This window comes from Pimephales promelas, chromosome 15 (genome assembly GCF_988280905.1).
Source record: "Pimephales promelas chromosome 15, fPimPro1.hap1.1, whole genome shotgun sequence".
NCBI lineage: Eukaryota > Metazoa > Chordata > Actinopteri > Cypriniformes > Leuciscidae > Pimephales > Pimephales promelas.
The window spans coordinates 34,078,358-34,099,062 of NC_142783.1; the positions used below are offsets into that span (position 1 = coordinate 34,078,358).

The window sequence follows — 20,705 nt, forward strand, 5'->3', positions numbered from 1 at the left end:
CGCCGCCGTCTCCAAACACAGATATACTGTTGATGACCACTCCTCAAGCTCGAGTTATCCCGATTTGAAGCAAGATATTTGACGGGCCAAAAAACCATGGCTAGTTGAAAATGGTGTCATGTAAATATCCCTTCAATGTGTCAGATAGGAGAGACATACAAAATGTGCAGTGGTGTGTCCCCAAGATGCATAAACTCTACAGGTCCAGAGGAGAATCAAAGGTAATCAATTAAGATAAAAGGGGTGGAGCCACCTTAACTCAAAGCTGTACAAAATGGCAAAGCTGAGCACTGGTGTGTGTTGTGGTGTTTGAGTCAAAGATTGTTAGGATGGGGTTTCTAAAAGTTGTCTTAGTGGTAATTTTTGCTTTTAATCTGCCTGATGTCTTGGGAAATTTGAGGTATAGTCAAAGTCCAAGAAGCATGGGGCCAAAATCAGATCCAGCTTCTAGAAGTCCTGACCTTTCCCCTCTAGGCCTCTGGAACCCTTTGCAAGTGGCGTCTCAGTTTCAGAGTCCTCTTGGTCCCGACTCCAAAAGTCTTGCACAGGATCCTTTTGGCCTTCAGGAGAAGCTGCTGTTGCAGGGTCCAGTGAAGCCTTTGGATTGGAGGTATCCCGTCGTTCCCGAGGTGCAGAGCGAGGTGGCGGTGGACTTCCAGTTGAGGCAACCCGTGACTCCCAGCAGCGTAGCGGTTCAATGTGGCGAGAACAGGGTTCTTGTAGAGGTCCAGCAGGACTTTTTCAGCAATGGTCAGTTGATCCAGCCAACTGGTCTGTCTCTAGGTGGATGTCCTGTTGTTGGTCAGGATCCTTTGGCAAGAGTGCTCATCTTTGACTATGAATTACAGGACTGCAACAGTGTGCTGATGGTAAGAGCTCATAAATCTAAATGGGTTATTTCAGTGTGGCAGAAGATAGACAATCTTTCAAGGAAAGTCAGTTTACTTGGTCTTAACTGCCCTGGCATTGCAAATGACAACCAAGTACAACCTATTTGAATGTAGAAATCCTGAATTTTTTTAAACTACTTGCCTTTAAATGACCCTTCAAAACAACAACATTTTGATGCTGTTATTCCAGCATTGCACTTTCCCATTCATTAGTGATATGAGGGCATTGTCTTGGTTTATGTGAAGTATTTTGGATGACCCTCTTGGTAACCACAATCTTCTTGCAGATGAATGAGGATGAGCTTGTCTACACCTTCTCTCTTACCTACACCCCAGAGGCGCTTGCAGGTACTCCGATTACCCGGACTGATGGTGCAATTGTCGGCGTTCAATGCCATTATCCAAGGTAAGTGATCTGAGACTCTGCATTTTCTTGAGCAACTGGAAGACCAATTAATGGATATTTTCATGAACTGTAGGCTTCAGAATGTAAGCAGTGATGCCTTGAGGCCAACATGGGTCCCTTATGCTTCATCAGAGGCTGGTGAAGAAGTCTTGCTTTTCTCCCTGAAGATCATGATGGGTTGGTACACGTTTCTTTCAATAATTTCCACCTTGTGGCTGTGCCTAAAATGTTTTTTTTTTGTGTGTGTGTGTAGATGACTGGTCCTATCAGAGGCCTTCATACTCCTATTTTCTGGGTGGTGTTATCAACATCGAGGCGTCTGTGAAGCAGTACAATCATGTTCCTCTGCGTGTGTTTGTGGACCGCTGTGTGGCCACTCAATCACCTGATGTCAACTCTCTTCCGAGATATTCCTTCATTGAGAATTATGGGTACGGTATGGGTCTAGATGCTGTAAGGCTGATGATTTTATAACTACTGTCACCGAGTCCTATGGTAACGGGTCTATTTGCTTGATGCTCTACAGTTCATTCACGATTTGCTCTTATTTGTCGTCAGATGCTTTGTAGATGCCAAAACTACACGTTCCAGCTCCCGCTTCATGCCTCGGTCCCAGGTTGACAAGATCCAGTTCCAGCTGGAGGCGTTTATGTTCCAGGAGGGCAACAGTCCTTCTGTATGTGTCCTGTATATCATAATTTGACGACGACTCCCATCTGCTTTGGTTTTGTGACTTGTCGGTCATCTCTTGCAGATCTACATTACATGTATTCTGAAGGCAACTCTTGCTTCTGCACCCAGTGACGCTCAGCGGAAATCCTGTTCATTTGCCAATGGGTAATTTTTTTTTTTTTTTATATATATATAAGACTTCCTTTGCACATTTTAAATTTGTCTCATTCCTTGTCTTTTGTTGCAGGTGGGTTGCTGCTGATGGAAACGACCAAGTTTGTGGTTGCTGTGACTCAACATGTGGTCCTGATGCTGAATTTGCCGCTTATCCCTATGGAGGTTTGTTGCTTTTACTCTAAGGTTTCTTTTAAAGGTTCAAGTTGGGCTCTTACTTGGCTTTACTCTTACTTACTCTTACTTTTTTTTATTTTTTATTTTTTATTTTTTTTCTAGGCGTTCAGTGGGAAGGCAAGGCCTCACTTGGTCCTGTAATGGTTCAAGAGCAAAAGAGAGGATTTCAATAAAACTGATTTCAACAAATCTGACTTGTCATTTTGTTATGTCTTGTTTAACACATTTTATATTGGAAGGCCCTCATTCTGCCAATGTAGTAAAACTGATCGTTCTATGGTATATTTAAGTCCCATATGGAACCCTTTGAGGTACAGTAGTTTCTCCATAGGGAGTTTTAAAATGAACCTTTTGAAAGGGTGCTACTGTAAGACCAAGGTTACTTGGGATAACTTTTGAAGCCCGTTTTCCTGGTGAAAACAACTAATCGCAAATTCCAAAAAGGCTTTGCAAGGAATGTTTTGGTCCATGAAACACTGCAGTCGGTCTCCCTATTCCGTTGATCTGTTTCTGCATATTGTGACTTAATTGTTTAAAGTCAACTCCCACTAAAGTTTGATTACATTAATCCCATGCAACCTGTTGAGCACATGGCTTAAATTTCACCCCTAAAAATTGACTAAGACAATGAAGCTTAGTTTTTAATATCACCACTCTTGTCTAACGGTTATTGGCTGTTTAAAGGCCCTTGTGAAAATGAAATGCACTTAATTGCACTAAATGTACACTTGTGTACTTCAATTCTTAGTGCACTTTAAAAAAAAAACCTGTAGGCTACTTAAAGGTGCAGTAAGTGATTTCTGTGACAGTAATTTCAATCCAACCTAATTTTGTTCTTAGTCCTCCATTATGCGTAACGAGTAAGCTTGTTTGTTCTTGGTGTAAAATAGCATTGTGCAAGGTCCGAAGTGCCACCACAATTAAAAATCCAAAATATGGATCATCCAAAAGTGTTTAAAAACTACAGTCATGGAGGACTGAGAGTCCGATGGCTATATAGAGAGGTTTAGATAAAGGGGATTATTTATGAAATTGTAATTGCAGTGTAAACGTATTTTGCTAATTAGTAAAGGGGTTTGTTAATACTGATTTACTTTGATCAGTAACATCCCTATAATATTAATTCATGTAAATAGATAAAAGATGTTTACCAGTAAGTCACTTATTAAATATTTGAACACCTGGCCCCATAAATATCTGTGTATGGCCATATACTTAAAATAATATATAATATTACCCACCCAATAAATGGCCACTTAAATGTACTTAAAGAGAGTCCACTTTCATGACTATTTGTTAACACACTCTTTGAAAGTCTATTATTTCTGTATAAGTACTTGTGTTAAAAGTAAAAAAGTAAAAGACACCTACATTTTGGATGCCCTAAAGGTAACCAACAAATAATTTCAAAGTGAACTATCCCTTTAAGTATATTCTTTGAAAGTATATTATTTCTGTATAAGTAAGTACTTGTGTTAAAAGTATGCTAAAGTCTACTTCTCTTTAAAGGCAAAGGAGAGAAAATACATGACTAAAGATGTAAATAAACATGCAGGTCCGGTGTTTCTCTTCGCCTTCGACACACGAGCCAGAAATAGATCCAAGAAAGGTTTAAACGCCGGACTGTTCTCTGCACCTTTGGGATTTCCATCCCATTTACTTCAGTAAATAAAGCAATTCATCTGGGAAATTTACTGTTTTTCATTGAGGAATATATTCAATTATGTCCTCATGACGCTCATGTTTGGGTTAAGAGTTTTGCAGACATTGGGAAATTGAGGTCAGGATCCAAAAGGGGTTTATTTACTCATATACAACTACGCTTATAGATTACATTTGTCATTATTTATTCACCCTCATGTCATTCCAAGCCTGTAAGACTTTCATTCTTCCATGGAGCAAAAAAAAGATGTTTGAAGATCATTGGGAACCTATCAACTTCCGTTGTATGGACATCAAAATATCTTCTTTTGTATTTCACAGAAGAAAGAAAGTCATACAGGTTTGGAATGTAATGAGGGCGAGTAACACTATACCATTCAAAAGATTTTTTAAAAATGTTTTTAAACATTAATTTTCAAAGTTGAAAACAGTTCTGCTTCATATTTGTGTGGAAAACATGCTGAATTGTATCATGAGTAAACCTTCTGACCCCGTTTTTTTTTTTTTTTTCCATATACATTCACATCTATAAATACATCTGGTGTGCATTTCTGTTGGTCATAAATAATTATATATGGAGGGGATGTTCTCTAGGTCACATAAAGATGTAAAAGGACCAATGTCATTCTGATTGTAGTGTAAATGAAGCAGCTTTACACGTGTCACATTGACATTGAGCGGCTGCTCCTGCATTAGAGACATAAATAGACGCTGTCTGTGACATTAAGGGATTCACAGAGACAGCGCTGGTGTGGAGGCTGAGGATCCTTCCAGATGTCGCTGTGATGTGTCCCTCCTGTCATCTCCACTGCCATCACGTTTCATCAGCACCATAATTAATCACCCCTCTAACAATGTGCCGACTGTCGTGACGGGAACACGGGCTCTGCCAGCTCTTCTGTGCCGCGGCGCGCCAGCAACAGCGTCGCCAAATCTGGAGCGTTGGTGTCACGCTGTCTCTCCTCCATAACGCCGCCACGGCTTCATTCTTATTCATTAGCCAGTTTCACACATCATCAGCTCGCTTCGAAACCGAGAATGCTGGAAAAAGGACAATGGCAGACAATTATGATAATTCTCGCCTGTTTTGCAACTGCGAGTCATTCTGAATTTGTCTGTATTACGGTAATTGACTTCATTTTATGCAGTATGCCTCACCGATCGAGAAGAAATGGATAATACCTGGCCAAATACCTGGTGAACTTGTAGATTTCAACCCATAAAGAATTTTGTTATAAATTCCTGGTGTTTGCAACACCATGCGCATGGGTTTGATTCCTAGGATATGCATGAGCATATGCCTTTTGGATAAAAGATGCATACATGTAAATATACAAATTTTCTAAAACAATGTCTGAGCTTTGGCAGATAATAAGTGAAGGAAGTAAATCGTGGCTGATTGGATTGTGTTGTGAACGCCACAGCAGGGTGCTTTTGTCCAGAAATAAATACTGAGCTTTTGAATTGAGCTTGATTGACAGGTGATCTGACCAATCATACTTTGCCATCTGCCGAATAAAGTAATTAACCCTTGTGCATCAATTAAAAAAAGTTACACATAGGTAAAAAGAGGACAAAAATGTCCATGTCAAAAAACTGTCATAAAAATGTGACGCTTTGGAGCACAGACTTAAGTTTGGTATCATTTTAAAGAAGACCCTTTGCAGATTATTGCTGAAGTAAAAAAAATAATAATAAGTAAATCCAAAAAAAAGGTATATAGGTATAAGTTTATGAAAAATATTTTATATAAAATATATATTTTATAAATCAGGTTGAACTCAAAACTGCAATAAAATCAAAGCCATAAATCTAAATAGGTTGTGTTCCAAATTTGAGGATGATATCTCAAAAAATGAGCTTTGGGTAACAGTTTGTTTGGGCGTAGTAACATATTTTCCCCATTGGGTGCCAGCAAAAGCCCACTGGAGCTCACAGTGATTGGATTTGAATTTGCAGTTTTTCTCTCTCAGTATTACAAACACACACATGCACACACACACACATACTAACCACACTCTGACATCCATACCAACACACCCACACAAATATTGTTGCATAATTTATCCAGTTGACTCTATAATATGCCGAACCAGAAAACAGGAATAAAGCGATATTTGTTTTTTAGGCCAAACTTAAAAAAAAAAAAATGGCACCATCTGATAAAAAAATAGTAAAAAAAAATAAAATTTTGAAGTCTTGCCATCAGAATGAAAGCCTCTTAACAAAGATTGCATGGCAGTTTTAATGGGTTTCAATGGGGACATTTTTGTCCAAAAGGTGCTGAGAGGGAGTATTTTTTTGTACCTAATGCAAAAAATATATTTTTTAAGAAAATGGCGGTGAAATAGTAAAATTCCAATAAAAATACACACCTGTGCCAAGTTTTTTGCAGTTAGCTTTAACACAGGCAAAGTGATCAAAAAAACAAAACTGAAAAGGACAAAAATGTCCATAAGGATGCACAAGGGTTAAGTGAAATTAGACGCAGTTGCTTTAGAATGACATCCCCAAAAAATAGCTTTACATTTACTAAAGCAAACATGAGTGGTGTTTCCCTGAGCCAAAGCAAATGTAACTTTATACTACACTTAAGGGTTAGCTCCAATCCCATATTGTAACGGGATGCTAGTCTTCGCACGCAACCACTAATGATTCTGCACGGCACACGACTCGGCTCTCGCATCTGGACGTGTTTTTCTACTTTGCATAGAACAAGAGATCAGGTCGCAACATGATGAAAATTAATTCTATAACTTCAGAAAGAAAACTCACAGGGTCTGATAGTTTAGCAACCTTTAATGGGAACAGATGGAGGCGGTTCACAAGGTTCACGTAAGTGATATCTGTAGAATTTTAAAATGGCACAGAATTCATTACCTGCCCACTGCAGCTGTGAACTCTCGGCTAACCAAACCAGATGAGGTCAGATTATTATCCAACTTGCTGAAGCAGAAACTTGCTTTTGCGCCTGAAGGGAAAGGTACTGACAGTCTGAGACCTTGGCGTTGGCAAAAAAATGATTATTAACGTTTAGGTGTGGAGTATTAAAAACGGTAAGCAAAAAGAGAGCAAGGGCTGCAGTGCTGTAAATCGTGACGCTGGCATGCTTTCACAAACCCTCTAAGACAACGTCTGAATAATTTCCCTCATAATTCACCCACTGATAATCTTTCCATTTACATATGATACATCTGAGATGCCAGTGCTGAATGTTAAACCATTGGCTGAAACACGTAAACATGTACGAGAACATAAGCGCCTTCAGCTATACAAGCTTCCTTTCAAGTCCAGTCAAGTACATTTATATAGATCTTTTCACACATCAAAGCAGCTTCACAGTATCAATCAAAACATAACAACAATGTTCATTTCTTAGTGGAAAAATATCCACGTTTGGTAGAGCTGATCAAGGGTATTACTGATTGGTTCGTTAATTTGAATATGCCCAACTGAGCAAGCCAAAGGCAACAGTGGCAAGGAACCGAAAAAACTCTATCAAGTGACCCAATAGTGTCCTAAAACTCCATCAAGTGACCCAATGGTGTCCTAAAACTCCATCAAGTGACCCAATGGTGTCCTAAAACTCCATCAAATGACCCAATGGTGTCCTAAAACTCCATCAAGTAACCCCCATCAAATGACCCAATGGTGTCCTAAAACTCCATCAAATGACCCAATGGTGTCCTAAAACTCCATCAAGTGACCCAATGGTGTCCTAAACTCCATCAAGTGACCCAATGGTGTCCTAAAACTCAATCAAGTGACCCCCATCAAGTGACCCAATGGTGTCCTAAAACTCCATCAAGTGACCCCCATCAAGTGACCCAATGGTGTCCTAAAACTCCATCAAGTAACCCCCATCAAATGACCCAATGGTGTCCTAAAGCTCCATCAAGTGACCCAATGGTGTCCTAAACTCCATCAAGTGACCCAATGGTGTCCTAAAACTCAATCAAGTGACCCCCATCAAGTGACCCAATGGTGTCCTAAAACTCCATCAAGTGACCCCCATCAAGTGACCCAATGGTGTCCTAAAACTCCATCAAGTGACCCCCATCAAATGACCCAATGGTGTCCTAAAACTCAATCAAGTGACCCAATGGTGTCCTAAAACTCCATCAAGTGTCCCAATGGTGTCCTAAAACTCAATCAAGTGACCTAAAGGTGTCCTAAAAGTCCATCAAGTGACCTAATGGTGTCTTAAAACTCCATCAAGTGACCCCCATCAAATGACCCAATGGTGTCCTAAAACTCAATCAAGTGACCCAATGGTGTCCTAAAACTCCATCAAGTGTCCCAATGGTTTCCTAAAACTCAATCAAGTGACCTAAAGGTGTCCTAAAAGTCCATCAAGTGACCTAATGGTGTCCTAAAACTCAATCAAGTGTCCCAATGGTGTCCTAAAACTCCATCAAGTGACCCAATGGTGTCCTAAAACTCCATCAAGTGACCTAAAGGTGTCCTAAAACTCCATCAAGTGACCCAATGGTGTCCTAAAACTCCATCAAGTGTCCCAATGGTGTCCTAAAACTCCATCAAGTGACCCAATGGTGTCCTAAAACTCCATCAAGTGACCCAATGGTGTCCTAAAACTCCATCAAGTGACCCAATGGTGTCCTAAAACTCCATCAAGTGACCCAATGGTGTCCTAAAACTCCATCAAGTGACCCAATGGTGTCCTAAAACTCCATCAAGTGTCCCAATGGTGTCCTAAAACTCCATCAAGTGTCCCAATGGTGTCCTAAAACTCCATCAAGTGACCCAATGGTGTCCTAAAAGTCGATCAAGTGACCTAATGGTGTCCTAAAACTCAATAAAGTGACCCAATGGTGTCCTAAAACTCCATCAAGTGACCTAAAGGTGTCCTAAAACTCCATCAAGTGACCTAAAGGTGTCCTAAAACTCCATCAAGTGACCCAATGGTGTCCTAAAACTCCATCAAGTGACCCCCATCAAGTGTCCCAATGGTGTCCTAAAACTCCATCAAGTGTTCCAATGGTGTTCTAAAACTCCATCAAGTGACCCAATGGTGTCCTAAAACTCCATCAGGCGACCCAATGGTGTCCTAAAACTCCATCAAGTGTCCCAATGGTGTCCTAAAACTCCATCAAGTGTCCCAATGGTGTCCTAAAACTCCATCTAGTGACCCAATGGTGTCCTAAAACTCCATCAAGTGACCCAATGGTGTCCTAAAACTCCATCAAGTGACCCAATGGTGTCCTAAAACTCCATCAAGTGTCCCAATGGTGTCCTAAAACTCCATCAAGTGTCCCAATGGTGTCCTAAAACTCCATCAAGTGTCCCAATGGTGTCCTAAAACTCCATCAAGTGACCCAATGGTGTCCTAAAACTCCATCAAGTGACCCAATGGTGTCCTAAAACTCCATCAAGTGACCCAATGGTGTCCTAAAACTCCATCAAGTGACCCAATGGTGTCCTAAAACTCCATCAAGTGTCCCAATGGTGTCCTAAAACTCCATCAAGTGACCCAATGGTGTCCTAAAACTCCATCAAGTGACCCAATGGTGTCCTAAAACTCCATCAAGTGACCCAATGGTGTCCTAAAACTCCATCAAGTGACCCAATGGTGTCCTAAAACTCCATCAAGTGACCCAATGGTGTCCTAAAACTCCATCAAGTGACCCAATGGTGTCCTAAAACTCCATCAAGTGTCCCAATGGTGTCCTAAAACTCCATAAAGTGTCCCAATGGTGTCCTAAAACTCCATCAAGTGACCCAATGGTGTCCTAAAACTCCATCAAGTGACCCAATGGTGTCCTAAAACTCCATCAAGTGACCCAATGGTGTCCTAAAACTCCATCAAGTGACCCAATGGTGTCCTAAAACTCCATCAAGTGACCCAATGGTGTCCTAAAACTCCATCAAGTGACCCAATGGTGTCCTAAAACTCCATCAAGTGTCCCAATGGTGTCCTAAAACTCCATCAAGTGTCCCAATGGTGTCCTAAAACTCCATCAAGTGTCCCAATGGTGTCCTAAAACTCCATAAAGTGTCCCAATGGTGTCCTAAAACTCCATAAAGTGTCCCAATGGTGTCCTAAAACTCCATCAAGTGTCCCAATGGTGTCCTAAAACTCCATAAAGTGTCCCAATGGTGTCCTAAAACTCCATCAAGTGACCCAATGGTGTCCTAAAACTCCATCAAGTGACCCAATGGTGTCCTAAAACTCCATCAAGTGACCCAATGGTGTCCTAAAACTCCATCAAGTGACCCAATGGTGTCCTAAAACTCCATCAAGTGTCCCAATGGTGTCCTAAAACTCCATCAAGTGTCCCAATGGTGTCCTAAAACTCCATAAAGTGTCCCAATGGTGTCCTAAAACTCCATCAAGTGACCCAATGGTGTCCTAAAACTCCATCAAGTGACCCAATGGTGTCCTAAAACTCCATCAAGTGACCCAATGGTGTCCTAAAACTCCATCAAGTGACCCAATGGTGTCCTAAAACTCCATCAAGTGACCCAATGGTGTCCTAAAACTCCATCAAGTGACCCAATGGTGTCCTAAAACTCCATCAAGTGACCCAATGGTGTCCTAAAACTCCATCAAGTGACCCCCATCAAGTGACCCAATGGTGTCCTAAAACTCCATCAAGTGTCCCAATGGTGTCCTAAAACTCCATCAAGTGTCCCAATGGTGTCCTAAAGCTCCATCAAGTGACCCAATGGTGTCCTAAAACTCCATCAAGTGTCCCAATGGTGTCCTAAAACTCCATCAAGTGACCCAATGGTGTCCTAAAACTCCATCAGGTGACCCAATGGTGTCCTAAAACTCCATCAAGTGACCCAATGGTGTCCTAAAACTCCATCAAGTGACCCAATGGTGTCCTAAAACTCCATCAAGTGACCCAATGGTGTCCTAAAACTCCATCAAGTGTCCCAATGGTGTCCTAAAACTCCATCAAGTGACCCAATGGTGTCCTAAAACTCCATCAAGTGACCCAATGGTGTCCTAAAACTCCATCAAGTGACCCAATGGTGTCCTAAAACTCCATCAAGTGACCCAATGGTGTCCTAAAACTCCATCAAGTGACCCAATGGTGTCCTAAAACTCCATCAAGTGACCCAATGGTGTCCTAAAACTCCATCAGGCGACCCAATGGTGTCCTAAAACTCCATCAAGTGACCCAATGGTGTCCTAAAACTGAAACAACGGACGGACAGATAGATAGATAGATAGATAGATAGATAGATAGATAGATAGATAGATAGACAGAGAGACAGAGATAGATATGTTGCATGACTTAGCAAAAGAATGTTGAGGCTAATTGGGGCAATAAAGGCCAATGAACTCGAACGAGTCTTAGACAACACCACTCTTGTTTCCTGAGCTCAAAACAACCTTGGGACATAAACACAGCGTCTGATCTGCATGCCTGCTTGTGAGCGGTTTAAGATGGAATCGCAGAAGCTTCTGGGGGAATCTAGAGGTCTGATGGATAAGAATTGAAAGGCAGATCAATAGAGATCACAGCCCAAATGAAGAGTGATTTTAATTGGCTTAGCGTTATTGACTGATGAGTCCGTCTGCCGTTTGTTTGGCTCAGATTCCACACCAATTTCATGGATTCCCAGTGGAGAAGCGCTAATAGCCACCTCTTCATTAGACAGACCTTCAATAAGGGACGTCCAAAGTAACTCAGACAGCTGTCTGTCACACTTCAATTTGGAGACACTACAGATCCCTTTGGATTGCAAATATTGCAGTGACGCAGTTTTTATTTGGCCATTAAGTTTCGAGAGCAGTTTGCACGACTCAAGTATGAAAGCATGTCGATTCTCATATTGTTTTTGATCCGAACACGTGCAAAACTGTGACAAAGATGGACGATGATACAGTAATACTAAGCGTGACGTGCAACAGTCGATTTCAGGACTGTAACAGCACATATCCATTAACCACAGAAAGGCTGAGGATGAAAATAGATAAACATTTTAATGGGATTCCAGAAAATTATAAAAAGGAGGGATATGACAGTCAGTGTGACCCAAGGACCTTAATGAATTCTTTAAAATGTGCTGATGAAACCAGTTTTGCAGATAGAGCAGCGAGCTTCAAGAGTCTCAAAGGCTCGCTATTATGGAAAAGAGGAGCGACGTGCACAGAATTTCAACTCTCCAAGAGACACTTTCAACTTTTCGAGAAGCTTCCAATCAAACATGCTAAATGAAGATAATTCAGATTCCTCACCCTGGTTGAGATTTCTCATGAACCCCTCAGATGAAATAGACATTGTTTAGCCATTGCAGAGATTATTCATCATTCGATTGGTTTCTAAACCACCAGCACGTCATTTCACTGCGTGCAACTTCCTGTCATCTAACTATTAAATAGTTATTTATGACTCATATTTATAGTCTAATGCACAACATGTTCATTTGAAAAGAGTCTCCAGATGTCATGAATGATTTATAGTGGCCAAATAATGCGGCATTAAAAAAGCATACTAAATTCTTCCGGATTCTGCGATGAATATTAATAAAGGATATTGCTGATGCAGGTTTTAATTTATGCCACTACTTAATAAATAATGGATAAGGACTCTATAAGCTTAAATAAAGCTTGTTTAAGTAGCGAGCCCACACCTGAAATGCAGTTAGTGTGAGAAATTCAGAACTCCATCTCATTAGCATCTGGTGTCACAGGACGTCATTAGAACACACACACACACACACACACACACAGCCGTAAGCTGTTTCACCTCTACTGTCTGCAATCGAAATATCACCCGCTTTAGTTTCTCTAGTCTGGAGAACAGAATCATATTCTCTATTAAACGGGTCAAATATATTGATATGACTCTGGTTTGGTGGTTCTTGGGCACATAAGGGGATAAATGTTCAGATTTGACTAGTTATGAAAACAATTGTGAGATTATGTTGGTCTAACATCTAAATCCCAGACTTAAATGGTCCTGTAAACAGGGAAATTGTCATAGTTATGTTCAGTTTCAGTGTCTTGTTTACTTTTTTAGACGGCATTTACATGGTTCAAGTGACACAGGATATGGCCCATGAACATGTATGCAGGAAAAAAAAAGATGTATTCATTCATATGTGAAAATACATCTAATATGAATCGGATAGGTGCATTTGCATCTGCCGTGAAAGTAGACAGATTGGATATTCCCGTCAACGTGAGTCATATTAAATTGAAAAAGCGGCATTGGCAAATGACGTGACGGTGACCAACCACGATCTTTTCAATGGTGCAATGGAGGACGAAGGCTTAACCCAATGTTAAACAAAGCTTGTACACTCTACTGAATAACCATTACTTATAAAAGTAATTAGATTAAACACACAAAAATGAAGCCTTTTATAACTTTTCAACCTCTACTTAACATATATATAGTGTGTGTGTGTGTGTGTAACACAAAAATATAAGTTACTAAGTGAACTTAAATGTATGCATAAATAAAATGAAAAAACATAAGTCATGTCAACTATAATAATTGCTTTAAAATTAATTTAATCGAGCATTACATTTGCAATAGATTTGATAGATATGAAATTTCCCGTGATGCTTTTCAAGACAAAAATTGGAGCCTTTTTGTGAAAAAAATGTAAGCTTAACTTTTTTTTTTTTTTTACTTAAGGCACACTCGATCGTTTATTGTATTCTTGGTCAAAAAATTAACTTTTAAACTGAATTTACTTATATTTTTAAGTAAAGAATGTTACGTGAACTCAAATATTCATGTAACGCGATGCATATATTTTTAAGTAAAGAATGTTGCATGAACTCAAATATTTAAGTAGCTACAAATATAACAAAGGTTTTCTTGTTAATTTTAAGTACAATTATTCCAAGTCTAATTATTCCAGGGCTAATTATTATTTTATTTATCAGAACTTTAATATATTTCGATGTTCCTCTGTTCTGTTGTGACAATAGAAACAAGTTTCTTTTTAAAATGCATTATCATATTATTTTAGTTAAAACCCATACATAAATTCAAATAACTAATGTTAGGGAAATCTGTCAATATTTTGTTGTGCGTTTCTGAAATAAAAATAATAATATCGGCCGATATATCGGAATATCGGATTTTAAAACCAACAAATATTTGTATCGGTATCGGCCTTCAAAATCCTTTATCGGTCTGGCTCTAATCCTTTGGAAAAAATATGTAATTGCTTTTATAAAGTGCACCAAAGCTCATTCAAGATCCCTCACGTCATGAATCCCAATTATCGTTTGATTTCCCACAGAAAACTTTCACTGCTCAGTTGCTGCAGAAATGTTTCAGATCCAGTTTCTTCCAAAAATAAAACTAAAAATAGCCTCAAACATCTGAGAAGCAGGAGACTTCAAAAGACACAGGGCAGTCTCTCGTGCTGGTCATTCACGCCGCAGGCCAGAGCATTGCATCATAGCCGAGGTCTCAACTTCGCTTCTGGCTCTGAAATATGCAAGCGCCGCACGCGATTCTGATATAAGACCCGAATCACAGCGCTTTACTTCTGCTAGTCAGCACTGCTAGATTAACACAGAGAAACCAGCAGCACAGCACCTTTAATAATGCATACTCACTCATGCATATTCTTCGCATCTTGTCAAGCACGGCGGAATTAAACATGTTTATCATCTCAAAAACTGACACGTTTTACACTGGCATTCTTTATTGAGCCACGCTTGAATGGCCATTTCACTCGGACAGAATTCATCCCGTTATAATTCCAGACGGATACTTATGCGAGCAAAACGGTGGGACTTTAGTGCTGGGACATCCATTCTGTCAGACCTGTGATTAAATGGGCAGTGCTGACAAAGTGGAGGACAGTGAAGTAATCAGCAGCATATTCTCCAGGACGTAATTACACGTCTCATTCATCGCACTTAAACACTTCAGAAGATGACGTACAAAGCGCAAAGATTTGCATTTAATGTGCTCAGCAAACGGATTTCCCTGGAGAAACACAAAGAAGTAGTAGATTTCTGCATTTCTTTCACTCAATATGCAGTGAACTATGCTCGATAAAAACTTCTGGGTGAGCCCTTGTGTGACGCGGCGGGGCGAAATGACAAAGAAGTGGGTCACTTCGCTGCAAAACAGTCGTTTTGGTTTCATTTGAGATTTAAAGTGTCCTGCAGGGAGGAAAAATCACAACTGAGATCTCTTTAATGTCTTAATCATTTCTCCTCCCGCTTTGAGATGGAGCCAATTTGCTGAAAAAGTAATGTCTCATAGAGTTTCAAAAGAAGTTTCTAACATTGCCAAAATCTGTAATCAAAACTAAACTCAGACCTCTCAATATGAAGTCCAACTGCAAAGAGATGAGCTGCATGAGCAAATTGCAACATGCTGAAACCCTCAGAACATCATGTTGATGCAAAGGCCTCAATATTTGGTAGACAATACACAATGATGGTAACATGGGTTGTTTTTGTGTTTGAATGCAAAAAATTTACCCCAAATGTCACAAAATGGCAAGTTACTAATACTGACACAAAAAAAAAAATCAATGATAAAACAGTGTAAATACAGCTGGAAACTAGAGCCTGACCAATAAAGGATTTTGAAGGCCGATACCGATACACATATTTTTGGGTTTTAAAATCCGATATTCCGATATATCGGCCGATATTTTTTTTTTTATTAAATATTGTTGGATTTCACACACGTGTAAAAGAAAAGCTAACTTTTCTGCACAAGATACGATACTTTTCGATACGATACAAGATATGATACTTTTTCTCTGTGTCTAAATGTTCACTCCTCGCAAGTCTAACTTACATTTTACAGTGCAGGGACTGTAACTAGAGATATGCTAGTTATAAATACAGTAATCATTACTTTATTTAGGCAGAAAAAGTTTAATGTTAACGTTAGCGGTCTTCCACTGACGATAGTGGCATTAGCTATAGCTTTGTGGTTAGCTAGTCTATGATGAGCCATAATTTAGGAATAGATAACATCATACTGCAAATTGTAAAACATACATTTTCAATATAACAGGTCAAGGAGAGATGATTGAAGCGTGTTTTGTCTGTTTTTATTTTATTGTTGAAATATTCATTTATCGGCCATTATGACTGCCGATACCGATATTTTGGAAAATGCCTAATATCGGCCGATATATCGGTCTGGCTCTACTGGAAACCAGTGAAAAATGAACCTCATTAATTATTCAAGGTCCAGTGCATGATGGGAACACCACTATCAGAAAAATTTAGTAATTTTTACTTAATTTCATTGATTTGATATTTACACTTTCATTTCTACTCGCTTGAATTAAGTACTGATATGGAATTTACTTAGTTTTTCTAATTCTTGCCTGAACTAACTTTCACAAATTACGTTTTTTTTTTCAGTAGTATTTACTTCACCAAAAAAATCATTTTTACAGTGTATATTGCTACATTTACAGTCTAGTGTTTAACGTAATTTTAATTTTAAATCAGTGGGCAGAGTTAGTGTAAATAACCTCTGCCCTCACAAGGCGGACTACTTACACTTTGAGTAAATAGGCACTCTGTAAATTAATTGTGGGTTATTTCAGTAAGCTATCACAAAAGAATAAATGAAAGGGCTCTGGACTCTGTTTAAAGCCTGGTCTCCAACATCTCAGGTTTCCTCCAGTCGTTCTCTGCTGTGAGAGTCGATTCTCCTCCTACTGAGGGATTGACGTATACCGGAGATCAGGGGAACGGATTGAACCGCTGCCAAAATCACATCCTCTAATCTCTGAGCTTGAGAGAGACTGGCCTTATAAGTGCTATTGTTAAACCCTCAGAATCATCCCCAATTTACAGCGGTCCAGTCGGACTCGGCAGGCCTGGGATTCTCATGGGGTTTTAATACCCACAATCTTCAGATGTATATCTGGGTTTGTGTTGCACTAATCCTGCAGTAATACAGCAGATTCATGTTTTATGGTAATATCTGCTCACTCCAGATCATACAAACTGACAGATCCATTTTGGTTTTGACAGATGTATATGCAATGCCAATGCTTCTTTATTTCTGTAAGGTTGCATGCACTTTTCATATGAGATTATAGAGATATGATTATTGATCACTATGTTACTGAAAGCATGTAAAGATGTCTCATGAAAATACACCCTAATTTCAGTGCATTCAAAGAATAAAACACAAAACAAACATCTTAAGGACCCCAAATAAATGGAGTGATCAACATATTCATTTTTTGTTTTATTTCTAATAGAAAAAAGTTTTCATATTATTAATAATTAGATGTAAACAATATTTTCAAGCGACATATAAAATTGCAAAATGTATTATATTGTAAACACTTTACATCAAGGTTAATATTAGCTAATGTATAATATATTTTTTCAGCATTTAAAAATAATTTATTAACTTCTTGATATTAGCTCACGGTGCATTAACTAATTTTAACAGATATAACTTATGGTTTTAAATATGTAGTTTATGTTGTAGGACCAAAGATTAATAACAAATGAACTTTATTGTAAAGTGTTTCAATATTTAATATAACATATATTTAAAGTTTGAGAGCAGGATATAATAGTATATTTATCTGTCTTTTTTATTGTATTTTCATTTTTTGTTTTTTTTTCCAATAGAAAAAGTTTTCATATTATTAATAATTAAATATCAACAAGATTTTTAAGCGACATAAAATAAAATTACAAAATGTATTATATTGTTAACACTTTACATTAAGGTTAATATTAGCTAATGTATTAGCTAAAATAATCTATCAATCGGTGATTTTTTTTTTTTTTACAGCATTTAAAAATCTTTATTAACTTCTTGATATTAGCTCACGGTGCATTAATTAATTTTAACAGATATAACTTATGGTTTTAAATATGAAGTATATGTTGTAGGACCAAAGATTAATAACAAATGAACTTTATTGTAAAGTTTTTCAATATTTAATATAACATATATTTAAAGTTTGAGAGCAGGATATAATAGTACATTTATCTGTCTTTCTATTGTATTTATTTAGTATTTTCATTTTTTGTTTTATTTCCAATATAAAAGTTTTCTTATTATTAATAATTAGTAGGGCTGTGCAAAAATTAATTGTGATTAATCGCATCCAAAATAAAAGTCTGTGTTTACATAATATATTTGTGTGTGCTGTATATAATTATTTTGTATAAATAAATACCTATGCATGCATGTATATATTTAAGAATTATTTGCGCTTAAATTCTGTATATATATATAAATACAAAATCTATATTATATAAATATAAATATTTTATATATGAATAACACATTTTCTTAAATATATACATGCATGTGTGTGTATTTAAATATACAAAATAATTATATACAGCACACACAAATATATTATGTAAACACAGACTTTTATTTTGGATGCGATTAATCGCAATTAATTTTTGCACAGCCCTAATAATTAGATATCAACAATATTTTTAAGCAACATATAAAATTACAAAATGTATTATATTGTAAACACTTTACATTAACGTTAATATTAGCTAATGTTTTAGCTAAAATAATCTATCAATCAGCAATATATTTTTTACAGCATTTAAAAATCTTTATTAACTTCTTGATATTAGCTCACGGTGCATTAACTAATTTTAACAGACATTATTCTGAACATTATTGTAAAGTGTTTCAATATTTAATATAACGTATATTTAAAGTTTGAGAGCAGGATATAATAGTACATTTATCTGTCTTTCTATTGTATGATTGTGTGAGATTTCTCCAGGTCTGGATTGTTTTCAGGAGAACGAAAGCTTCCCGGCAAACACACTTTCATGCTCTGAGTCTGACAGCCGTTTGATGTTTCGGGAGGAGAGACGATCTGTGGAGAATCCAGCGTTCATGCATCTCAAACTTTAAAGCTTTCTCCAGACGAAACCTGCTGCACACAGACTCAGAGAAAACATTTAAAGGAACAGTCCACACAAACATGACACTTCTGATATCATCCACTCGCCCTCGTGTCAAAGCAGCGCTTCACATTCACTGTAATTGCATGGAAAAGAGCGAGCAAGAAAGAAAGTCTCACAGTTTTAGAAGTGAATGTAGATGTGTGGGTGAACGTACTGCTTATGCAAGTGAACCTGGCCTCATTTCTCAAGTGTTTATGACTGTTAGCTGTTGTTTTGATGCTTGCTTCTTCGCTCTGAAGCAAGAAACGCTTGCAGATACAGAACAGAGACTTTCCTGAGGACCATTAAGTGTATAACCACCAACACACACACACTGATGCAGAAAATCCCACTGGAGTTCAGACCATATGCAGAAATGAGTGGAAAACAGGAGATATATTACATTCATATTTGGGGGTATCTGCAAGTTTTCTGGCATTCTGTCGATTTCCACTGAAAATAAGTTTGCAGTATTGAACTTACAGTTCCTAGCAAACTGCAACACAAACATTTAAAGATATTTTGAAAGTATCTAATCATAACGCACGTTGGGAAGAGACTAGTGTGATATCAGCTACAAATTATAAAAAGATGACAGAAAGTGTGGATGTAACTTTACATACAGTAATGCATCTATTACTGTAATAATATGCATTGAGCAAATGCCACTTACAGAGATTCATTGCAACAAATGGATTAAAATTTACAGCAAATTCCCTGAAAATCTGCATTTCTTTTTTAAGCAGCCACAACATACAGCTCTTGTTTTGCCTTCGCCCACAGTGAAATATCATTGGTCCCGACTGTGGACAGAACAAATACTATAAACTTCCCGTTATGCTTAAATACAAGCTGTACATTTGCTTTTCAAACCTCTATTTTTTTGTATTGATATTTTATTTAATTATTATTGCTTGTAAACTGAGGAGCGACTGAAATCTGTGGGCAAATAACCCAAAGCAATTTTTTTTGTATTATTTGCATACAATTTTCTATGTATTCATATTTAAAATTAGCTTTTATTTTTATATTTTCAGTAAAATTTTTATTCTAGTTTAATTTTGTTAAGTGCTTTTAACAGTTTTGTTAGTTTACAGTAAATATTGCAATTTAGCTTTATTTTAATTTCAGTTTAGTTTTAGCAATTTTAGTATTTATTGAATTTGAGTGTTTATCTAATATCAGTATTATTAACTAAAAAAATAAACAAAATTATAAAAAAATTAAACTTATTTGATTAACTAAAACTAAAATAAAATTAATAAAAACTATTTAGACGTATTAAAAAATATGTGGGGCGTAATAAATAACAAATGCACAATAAATAAATAAATAAATGCGAAATATTGATCATTTAAAAGTTTTAACAGACGCTTCCATTGTAAAATTCATCCATTTCTTTTAAAATGCTTCTATATTTTTGTTGTTGATGTCAAAGGTCATGTGCCAATCAAAGCATGGTATTTAATCACTTCTTCATAAACCTAAGACCAGTAAAATTACATTAAATGTACCGTGAGATCTATCACGGTTATTTACCGTATATTAGTACGGAAACTTTCTGTTACACAATTAACAGTTTTGCACTGTAGCATTTTTACCGTTAAAATCCCGATTATTTTTTCCAGTGTTTCCGGTCGTGATAGAGGCCTGAAACGAGGGTCCGTGTTTTTATCTTTGGCGAGTGAAACTGTACTGTACGAGGAAGAGTTCCCTCCTCTTCTCCTGAGCTGATGCTTAATGTCGGCGCTGGCCTTTTCAAGCGGGTCCGAAACACTTAGCATGAAAGCACTAATCGCATCGCTCCGGGCCGTTTCAAGGTCCTGCTGTCTTTATTCTGCAAACACAT

General features: G+C 37.7%; 1 protein-coding gene across 1 annotated transcript in view; it reads left to right on the forward strand.

Annotated features, from left to right (window-relative positions):
- Positions 1–281: 281 nt before the first annotated feature.
- LOC120473281 (zona pellucida sperm-binding protein 3) overlaps positions 282–20,705 on the forward strand; it is a 194,702-nt gene continuing 174,278 nt past the window's right edge. Inside the window, 2 exon segments of the mRNA XM_089120588.1 lie at positions 282–869; positions 1,178–1,296. Of these exon segments, the coding sequence (XP_088976714.1) occupies positions 330–869; positions 1,178–1,296 (659 nt within the window). The 5' untranslated portion in view covers positions 282–329.